The sequence below is a fragment of the Battus philenor genome, unplaced genomic scaffold (assembly GCF_028537555.1).
Source record: "Battus philenor isolate CCGP_79_NKW_IND1 unplaced genomic scaffold, ilBatPhil1.0.hap1 SCAF_11, whole genome shotgun sequence".
Lineage (NCBI taxonomy): Eukaryota > Metazoa > Arthropoda > Insecta > Lepidoptera > Papilionidae > Battus > Battus philenor.
This window is the reverse complement of record NW_027181673.1, coordinates 5500986-5511604: the sequence shown is the minus strand read 5'-3', so window position 1 is coordinate 5511604 and position 10619 is coordinate 5500986. Positions and strand designations below refer to the sequence as shown.

Here is a 10619-nt window from a genome sequence, read left to right as displayed (position 1 = left end):
CGACATCGATAAAAGATCAAAGTCCAATTCCTGGCGAGCGTGAACTTTGAATAAAATATATGATATAATTCATGTCCACTTACAAAGGATGGAAAACATGAATTAATCTGTACATTTTAATTCCGAGAATCCTGTAATAGTCCCAATAAGGGATGTAGGGGTTGTCTCTGAACTGATGTGACAATTTGTTACATTTTACGGATAATACATTCTTACTCAAGCAGCCTTTGCAGATTCCGCGGGCCATAGCGCAGAGGGCCGCTGAGCCTAAAACCCTTCAAGATAACGAAACTAGAGATTCCGGCGGATCGTCGCCCCGAACCACTACATACTATAATTCAGTGGCGTACCTAGGGGGGGGCGGTGGGTGCGGTCCGCACCGGGCGGCACTTACCTTGGGGCGGCATTTTTTAAATTTACTTATAGTTGTAAAAAGCAACATATTCATTTCATATTTATTTTCTTTCTAGAATAATAAATTAAATTTCTGTTCCCAACATTGTAATTTTGTTAAGAATTTTTTTAACAATTTCAATCAGTGTCGGTAGTTGCGAAAGAAGCTTCTCAAAGTTGAAGTTGATAAAAAATTATTTTCGTTCTACAATGAGTCAATTAAGACCAAAAACTCTTGCAATATTGCCAATAGAACAAGAAATTACAAATAATTTTAATTTTGAGAGCATTATACACGATTTTTCTAATATGAAAGCTAGAAAGAAGAGTAGATATTATATAAATATGTTTACGAGTGCATACACATATGTCTAAAAAAATTTACTCTGTGTATTAATTAACATTGATTAAATAACTTAATAATTTATTTATGTGTATTAATTTATAAAAAACCACTATTTGATTGACTTATAATAGAAGGGGCGGCAAACTAGAGATCGCCCCGGGCGGCAAAAGTTCTTGGTACACCACTGCTATAATTTCATCGGTTTGGGAGGCCGCCGAGTCCTTAGATCGCTTAGGCGGACGCTCCATGGAGTGACTTGGCTCAAGGGCCACCAGGAGGGGACCTCAGCCGTCATTGATACCCTTGAGCAATACGACTCAAGGACGCGCGAGAGGTTTCGGCCCCTCGACTTTGTCAGTTGCTATTACCTGGCTAAGTGTGACGGATTACTACCATTACCACCCTCAGAGATATTACTAGTAAAATTACTCAATAAAATAACATTCAAAAACAATATATAATTTATTTTTATCTACGTAAACACGATAAAGAATACATATATTTTTACTAAGACTAATTTAAATCTAGCACAAACATAACATTAATTTGTTTTTTTCTTAACCCTGAATCTTTTTATATTTTTTTACAGTTGCAAAAAAGCACAATAAGATAAAGCCTATAAACAATAATTTAACACTGGAGTTAAAAAAAAAACATTTCAACTGTTTTAAATGTAACTTGTTTAATTACATACAGAGATCTTAGCTATCTTTTAAAACATCACTTCTAAAAACTAGATTTCTACTTCATTACAATATGTTCATGGTAAATCAGTCAGTATCCAATTAAGGTTTATATTTTATGATATACTGATAATTTATTTTGTATACAAATAATAATACAATTTTGTCAATGTTGGCTTTCTCTAAAATTAAATAGAGTAATCCATAAATGTATTCTTATTTTATGTGCACAAAGCAAAACATTCAAGAAACAAAAAGCTTTATTTGTATATTGCGAAATAATAACAGATAAATGACAACGGTAATATATTAACATTATTATATTTATGCACTTTGCAAAGAGATAAAAAAAGTTTGTTCTGTTTTAGTAAATACTTCCAATTTATTCAACACTACATGTGTGAGGTATTATAATATTTAGAAATGCAGATGACATTATAAGAATTAAGGAAAATATTCAATAAACATTCTTTGCTTTATCAATTTCATAGTTAGCTTGCAAATTAGGTAGTACTTTCCAATATTTTTGTTTTATTTTTATAAAATTATGACTACTGTAAAACAGCAAGCAGATAACAGTACAGTCTCAAAATATAGACAACACCTAAGACATATGTGTGAATAACATCAATATTACAGTAATTACACACAGTGAAACCAATTGTACTTACTTATCAATAATTTGAAGTGCTACAGGATAAATGTATGCACCAAGTTGTATCAGTTGATGATACTCCGAGATTGGCTATTAAGATGTATATTTAACAAAGCCAAAGGATAGAACTATTGTATGAAAAATTCCAGATTCATACATTTTAATATTCCAATTAGTGTTGGCAATAGCCAACAGTAATGTAACCTGTGACTTCCTTCCAATGAAATATAACTAACAGAACATCATGTATAAGACAGAAAATAAAATATTTATCTCAGAGTCCAGTGTCCAAGACAGTAATTTATAATGATGGCTGAAATAATATTTAGTATATAATAATTAATGCAATTAAAATTTAAATTTGAATCATTGTTTTTTGAAAAAAAATAGTTAAGAGGTTTAAAAATATAAATCAAATGGAAAAGATTTTGATTTCTATTTGATCCCAGAGACCTACTGATTAAATTATGAATAATAAATACCACTATTTAAAATGTTTTTATAAAAAGTCCAATCAGCAGAAAATTCGAAATAAGACTTTTTTTTCAAATCCAGAGATCCCAATTAAAAATAGATAATTATGTAACGAATTATCATTTCTCTGATGATATGGATACATATTAAATACTTTTATTTACAGGCCGCCACCATTCAAAAAAATAGATTATTTTAATATTTTACATAATAAAATATATTAACATAGTAAATCATATCTTTTTAAACTTAATATCATAACATGCAAAATTATGTAATTAAATCACAATAAGATAATTATGTTTCCTCTATATTCGGATTTTCCGAAAACAGCTGATGATCATTGTAAGTACGTAGGTACTTTTTGGTGAACAAATAGAGAGCCAAACCCCATTTCATCATCATGAATGACCACACCAAACGGATGATGATACTTGTCTGAATAGGAACAATATCTGTAACATAATTATTGTATGGTAAATATTGAAATAGATTATACAAAATAAACATGGCATTAAATAAATATTTATTGTTATTATCTGCTTATAAATAACAGTATTGTATATTTTTATTATTTAATTTCCATAAATTATAAATTGATTTATATCAGAAACAAAATAGAAAAAACAACAACATATATATTTCTTAGTGTGCCTTGACTTTCTTAAAAGTGTACACTTCCTAAATAGCCTTGGCTATATTTTCCTAGACAGGCTTCCTTTGAGTGGGTACTTCATAGGTTGTCTTATTAAGTTAGTAACTTTTTTTAATTCTAGAATTTCTATTTATTAGGGGGACCAGAAAATAATTTTGCTTTCTTAAGTTGAATTCAACAATATATACTTTTGTTTTTAACAACCTTATGTCATCTAGTATACAAATTTAGATTGATTAATGATGATGGATTTCATGCAAGGGCCTATGTGCAACAGGTCTATATTGCATTTGCCTCATAACTGCTGGAACTTTTCATGAAGTAATTCTCGCTAGTAAATAAATGGCCATGTAACTTTGAAAATACAAGCATTCCACATTCTATATGGAACAGCCGAGTGAAAACATTGCATTTTTTGTTTAAAGATGACAAGTGCAATGACAGCAATGTATAAGATACTGTATTTTATAGACAAGTGCAATATTAATTGTTATACAAGGGGAATATCACATATTACCATGAATCCATTATCTTTATATAAAAGTAGCAATTATACATTTATTTTCAGTAAATAAGCCAACGTACCTGTTTTATAGTAAATTTCCAAAAATATATAAAAAAGGGTGAGAGCTAATCCAGAAACAAAACCAACAATGCCGAAATCACCGATGTATTGCAAGGATTTTCTTGAAAAATTCACATGCAAGGATTCTTCCAGATAATGACAGTGAAGTATTAGAGATAGACCGGCATGAATACCTGCAAAAACACATCAAACTTTTCTTACTTAGTTTTAAAATATTCAGATCAAATATTGTACATTTTAAACATCGATGGACAAAACCCGGAGAAACAAAATAAATTATAGAATTAATACGCTTACCAGATAATAAAGCCCACATTCCTGCTTCTACGTTGGCGTAAACCAGACAAAAACAAATAAAAGCAGAAATACCAAGGAGCGCGCCTAAAGCGCTTAATATTATGTAAATTTTAGTACGAAACATGTCGCAATTTTCCTATTTAGCATATAAATGAACTTTACATTCGATTAAAATTCTATTTATTTATATTTCAAACTTAAATAAACAAACATATAACGATATTCACTATCACAACATAAAAGTATCAACAATATGACAGATCGTATCCAGCCTAAATATCGAAAGACATTTGGCTGACAGATATTTCTTCGGCAGTCCCAATATTACACAAGTGACATGTGGACGACCGTTAAAAGGTCGAATAGCCTTCTCACGTAAAACATTTATGTAAGCTATGTTAGACTAGTTTTATCTTTTCTATAATTGAATTATTTTTATTATGGATTAATTCACTATTTTATTAAATGTTATGTTGATATAAAAATACCATGTCCTTATTTATAAATTGTGCTTGGATTTAAGCCTGTCAATCCATATTGCATCAGTTAAATGTCTGTCGGCTTACACCAATAACAATCCAAAATATATCCTTTTAAATTAATTCATAAATAAAATTTGTCTTTTTGTTAGAACCCATACTGTGAAGAAATTTTTTATTTACTTTCCATGTTTAGGTAATATTATATTGTTCTCGCATGAAGTTTGATAAAATAATAGAATTTTGTTTAAAGCATTGTTAATTATACGGAGAACTATATAGTATTAACTTAGTAAACGATTTCTATTCACAGAAAAAGCTTACAAAATCAAGTCTTTGACATGTCAAAAAAAAATTTACTTTGACAGTTGAAAGTTGTTTGTTGTGTATTATTTATTGAAACTAAACGCTACTAACATAAATGGGTAATTTTATTAAATGTTTTAAATTCGCCGCGTTCCAAAATGACCAGAGTCAGTCAAATTCAAATGAAAAAACTCTTAGACTTGCTTAGCGAAGATGGTGTTATGATACAAGGTAAAGTCATGTACACTGATACAAACAGACAGAGTTTCTGGAAAAAGGTGGCGATACAGCTTAATTCAGTACAAGGAGGCGCATTCAAAAATGCTTATAAATGGTGTAAGGTAATGGATATTTTTATCCTACAAATAATACTGTTTGCTCAGGGGTATTTACAGGTTCAACTGGTTTTTACTGGCTTAATTCTAAAGATGTTTAGCTTAAACTTCTTTGCAATAGCTATATTCGAGAATTTCTGCAGGAACTTCGGGTTGATTTTACCTAATTAAGAGGCCCTACACTCTTAAGCAGGTATTCTAGAAATTCACTGGTCGCTTGAGTCTTGATGAAAAGACTTTTTTGGACTGTTACCCGAATCGCGTTTTGATTTTCTGTCTGAAAGGGCTGAACCTCTGATCCATTTAATTTGTATTAACATAACAAAAATAATATGGGAAGTCCCGTAAGTCATAAGAGCTGAAATATGGTGCCCTAGGAAATTATTAATTTGAATTTAAATAATTTGAATAACATATATTAAAAGGTTTTTTTTGTAACTATGATTAAAGTGTGATTAAACTGTTTTTGAATGACAGATAAAAGTTCATATTGTATTGGACTATTTAACTGGACCTACTGGAACTATAGGAGGGATGCTCTGAGTCTGGAGCAGTGAAATGATGATGATAATAAATGATATAAGGCACATTAATATTAAAATGATGAAGTATAGGTGTCAAACACTGCTCAAGTAATTCCGTTTCTTGATTACAGATGTGGGCAGATTGGAAAAATAAAACAAAACGTAAAGCAGACATATTGCTTAAGAAAAAAACCTATGAATTTATGCCTCAGCCACAAGCACTAACCAATCTGGAATTAAGGCTTCTCAGAATCATTGGCTATCCAATAAATGATGACAGCATGGAGTCACACTTTGAAATGGTATTAAAATATATACAAAGAAAATTAAATTACACAAAAATGCATAGAATTATGTAATGCTAGTATATACTTATGCATTTCTTTTAGTTGAGACATCTCATCAAAAAATCTTATCTAAAAATTACTACTGAAGAAGTATAAGTGTAAATGTACCTACTAATATTAATCTAATACTATTACTAAGTATTTTAGTAGAATAGAACACCGATGAGACATCCTAATTGAAATGTAAAGTAAAGCTCACTTTTTATCAAGTATATGTATATATAAATATATATATATATATATATATATATATATATATATACACCCTGAGTATATATATGTATTATCAGTACTTTATTATAAGCATTTATTTTTTTGGTAATGTGTACCATATATTAATTGACTGCGATTTAGCTTTACATTCATCACTTTAAAGTTGTTACATCTATAACCAATCACACTGTATATTGATTGTTCATAATCATGTAAAAGATTAGAGGGTATTTATCATGTAAACATATACATATAAAAGAAGAAATTAAAACTTAAACCAATCAACTTGTAATCTTGGAGATCATTCAGAATAATCAAAATCATATTGTTTAAAATAATAAATCATCATTTCAGATACACAAAGTTGAAATACCAGATAATACAAAGAATGGTGTCCATTTGGAATTTCTAGCAGAAGGGTCTAATGAATCACAATTAAACGATGAAAAAATAGTTTCAGATGAAGATGATGACAAAGTTCTAAGGCATTTTGCCAGGCATAAAAGAAAGTATGTTGACGACAGGGAGGATGTCATTGGTAAGGTTTACTATTAAAAAAAATTTTTTCCTGAATTATAATACTATAAAACACATTCTGTATATGTTCTTATTTCATGAAACAATGTCAAGTCAAAATTGTATAATAGAGCAAATAATATCAACCCCATTAAATCAAATTAAAAATTTATGTAAAATGAAATATCATTATCATATCAGCTGATAAATTTCCATTGCAAAGTATAGTCTTTTCCAATAATTGCCACAATGGTCAGTCCACCTAGTGGTTGTCATACCCACATATATTGGCACATGTTCCATTAAAAAATAAAATATAATAGAAGCTAAAATGTAAAATTGCAAATAAAAAATTAAAAAACTGTAATATCAATTATATAGTTCATATTTAGTTTACAAATAGTTATTATATTTTAGTTACATATATGTTCTGAGATCCTATTCTATGTATTTTTAGATGGGTCTTCATATTGTACCTTTGGGCGTAGCCTCGTCCAAAGAAAGAATATTTGAATGAAGTTTCTCCAATGTTACACATGTTGTTCAAAGTTATTGATGTTAAAGAAACTTGATGCATAAATTGCGAATACTGTCAGTTGAGAACCTTAAATGATGGGAATAAAAATAATTTATTTTATAAACATATTCATAGAACATAAATATCTCTGCAATTACCACTAATATGGTTTTGTAGTAGATAGCAAATATACTTTCTAATCTCTACTTAAATCTAATTAAAAATGTGTTACGAAGTTTTAGAATTAAGTTTCAAAAAGTATATAAATTTTATGCCTGTACAATGATTACATAGAAACATCACTTGGCATGTTTTTATGTAATGATTATAAATTTTATATTTATAATCATTACATAAAATATATTATAATTTTTTTAATTTTATGGAGGTAGACATTTATGACAGATAAGAATCCATCCTGCAACAGCTGGATTATGAGTAAAATAAAAATAAATTTTATGGAAAATAATTTTATTTATTTATGCACAGTGGCTTGACACTTAATTGTGAATTAATTTTCAGATGATAAATCAGACCTTTTCGACGATTTATCAGATCATGGACTCAGAACAAAGATTCGAGGTTTGCATAGCATTAATAAATTATACTTAATTTTCTATTAATTCAGAAATAAATATTGATATATATTTACTAAAATTTTCACAGATAAAAAATCAAAAAAACACTCCAATTCATTTGAAGAGTTTAAAATTAGATCAAAGCTAGAATTAGAAAAAGAGAGATCTCAACAAAAGAGAGAGGAGTTAAGATTAAAGGCAATAGAATTAAAACTAAAAGGAGAAGAATTAAGACTGAAAGAAGTTGAAATGAACAAAGTTAACTATTTAACAAACTTGGAAGAGGAAAAGTTAAAGTGTTTTAGAGAAATATCAACTTCATTAAAAGAGTAAGTTTTATAACTTTATAAATATTTAAAATATTATTAATTTGAGATGCTAATAAGAAAGCACCCTTCCAAAATTTATTAATTTATTATGGAAGCAGGCCTGTCCATAGTTAAGTCTTCTTGGCATGTAGAGTTAAGTGTCTTGTATAGGATATGTATGTGTATGTATGATGTACTTTGTAAGGCTTAAGATATATGATATATAGGGGTACGGAAATTTCGTATTTACGAAATAGATGCGAATAAATAAAAACTAAAAAAAATATATAACGAAAATTACACATAAATGCGAAATGTATGGTAGTGTTCGTATTGATTATTAAATTATTTATTAAATATTTATTAAATTATTTATTAAATATTTATTAAATTATTATCGTATCGCCCGAGTCGCGACTCGCGTCAATTGCAGTTGCAAATTGCAGTTTTATATCTTAATGACTACTTGGATTACATACTTGACTTTTTTGATGAAGTGGATAATCCAAATTCTAGTGTTCTATTTTTGAAAAAATGTTACGTTGATATAACTTTTAAGCGAAAACTAAAAACTCAAATAACTTTTATCTCTGAGTTCTGTCCCAAAATAATGAATTTGATTGATGAGTTAGAAGGGACAAGTTATCCAATTGCATATCTGTTATGCAACAAATTAGAGGATTTAAAATCATCGCTTAAACGGCAACGTCAAGGTTATTTTGATGAAAAGACGTCACTATGTCTTAAGGACTATCAAGGATTTGATGAGACAATGAAAACTATGTTGAAATCAGCAAGCGACAAAAGTTTCAGTAAGCTTTCTCTTCACATGAAATTAAATAAGACGAACGAGGCTTTCTTTCGCATTGGCTAATTGTTTTCTCCATCTGTGGCTGCAAGTTCAACCACATTAAATATAAACGTATTGCTGGAAAGCTTTTCGAAAATTCCTTTTTTCCAAGGATTTCCTCAAAATGAGCTAATTGTTGGGTATGCGCACTTTCATGGGTTAATTCTTCGGCCTATTAATATAAATGAAAACCCCAATGTATGGGGCATATTGTTGGTTGTCAAATGCAACTTCCCGTCCTTAGCTGAAGCAGCATTACAGAGTATTTGGAGTCCAACCAACAGCGTGGACGCTGAACGCTACTTCAGCATATACAATGTTATCGTAGCGGACCGAAGAACGACGCTTAAGGAGTCAAATGTTGAAATTTCTACAATGTTATCTTTTAATTAATTAAAATTGTTTAATGTTAAGACTTGTACTTTGAAATTTTGTATTTTGTTAAACTTTACTTTCATATTTAGTAATATAATTAATAAACAAGTATTTTTGTTTAATAAATACCTAATTTACACAAATTTTATAATTTCAAAAATATAAATGCGAAATTTTTAAATTTTGAAAAATGTAAATGCGAAATTGGTGATTTTTTTTTGCGAAATTTCCGTACCTCTAATGATATATTATTTATCATTACTGGACTAATTTTACTCATATTATTATAATTTTAAAAACTCATACAATTTTCAAATTGTTTGGAATTGGAAGACCACTGCTGTGTGAATGTTACACCGCCTGTTCATGTACAAGTTTCACATTCTGCCGCATAGCAAAATGAGTTAAGTATCAGACTAAATTAATCATCTACATTGTTGAATATAGAATTTTGATGTTGATGTTTTGAATTTTGACATGTCTACTTAATCTTTTCTTCCATTGATTTTGAATATTTATGATGTTATATATTTGACCACAATTGTAGGTAACTTTCTTCCAATAATAATGCACCTTTAGGGACCTTTATTTAATAGGCTCACTTCAACAAAATGCGAGAATTTACAACTAATCAGACAAAGGGTATGAAAACATCATAAAAATTAATGTTATTATTATTTTACAACATACTGCTGGAAATCCGGCATCATATAAACATTCATAGTTAAATGGAACTTTTCCAGAGATTTAACGCTTAAAACATTTGTTTGTATGTATAAATAATATGTGAAATTGTTTTCCAGGTTATTAGATAGAAACAGAAATGGGAACTTAAGATTTACTAATGTAATGTAAACTTTATATGCAATGCTGGAAGATTAATAGAACTAACATGAAGAAGTTTTAATTAAACCATTTGTTTTAAACTGTGCATCATTTAAAATGTGGTTATGATTTAACAATTACTGAACGTACTATGTTGTAATATGTTATGTGAAATTGTCTTTTATTCCGTTTTGCATTTTATTTTAGTAAACTAAGTATAAGTGTAGAAAAATAATGAATGACAATAATTAAAAGAAATAAAATCCATTATTCTAAAAGTATATCTGTTTATTACTTATTTTTACGACCTTGACATTATATTGCACGAAAAATTATTCTTATTTTGAAGTAAATATG

At 28.7% G+C, this 10619-nt stretch overlaps 2 protein-coding genes across 2 annotated transcripts; one reads left to right on the top strand and one right to left on the bottom strand.

The window, feature by feature from the left end:
* Nucleotides 1-2513: 2513 nt before the first annotated feature.
* LOC137931087 (heme transporter hrg1-B-like) lies at nt 2514-4355 on the bottom strand. The gene is made up of 3 exons (XM_068774489.1): nt 4090-4355; nt 3792-3965; nt 2514-3006 (listed from the first exon to the last, which is right to left on the bottom strand). Exons 1-3 carry the CDS (start codon nt 4211-4213, stop codon nt 2849-2851), a joined length of 456 nt encoding a protein of 151 aa, XP_068630590.1. The 5' UTR covers nt 4214-4355; the 3' UTR covers nt 2514-2848.
* Nucleotides 4356-4935: 580 nt separating this feature from the next.
* On the top strand, nt 4936-10392 carry LOC137931118 (uncharacterized). Its single transcript, XM_068774521.1, has 6 exons — nt 4936-5215; nt 5865-6035; nt 6648-6831; nt 7849-7908; nt 7993-8233; nt 10241-10392. Exons 1-6 carry the CDS (start codon nt 5033-5035, stop codon nt 10290-10292), a joined length of 891 nt encoding a protein of 296 aa, XP_068630622.1. The 5' UTR covers nt 4936-5032; the 3' UTR covers nt 10293-10392.
* Nucleotides 10393-10619: the final 227 nt, after the last annotated feature.

Coding starts and splice junctions, on each gene's coding strand:
- LOC137931087 (XM_068774489.1), bottom strand. CDS start 4,213: ATGTTTCGTACTAAAATTTACATAATATTAAGCGCTTTAGGCGCGCTC. Junction 3,966..4,089: donor AATGTGGGCTTTATTATCTG/GTAAGCGTATTA, acceptor GTGTTTTTGCAG/GTATTCATGCCGGTCTATCT. Junction 3,007..3,791: donor GGAAATTTACTATAAAACAG/GTACGTTGGCTT, acceptor ATTATGTTACAG/ATATTGTTCCTATTCAGACA.
- LOC137931118 (XM_068774521.1), top strand. CDS start 5,033: ATGACCAGAGTCAGTCAAATTCAAATGAAAAAACTCTTAGACTTGCTT. Junction 6,036..6,647: donor TGGAGTCACACTTTGAAATG/GTATTAAAATAT, acceptor TCATCATTTCAG/ATACACAAAGTTGAAATACC. Junction 7,909..7,992: donor ACTCAGAACAAAGATTCGAG/GTTTGCATAGCA, acceptor AAATTTTCACAG/ATAAAAAATCAAAAAAACAC.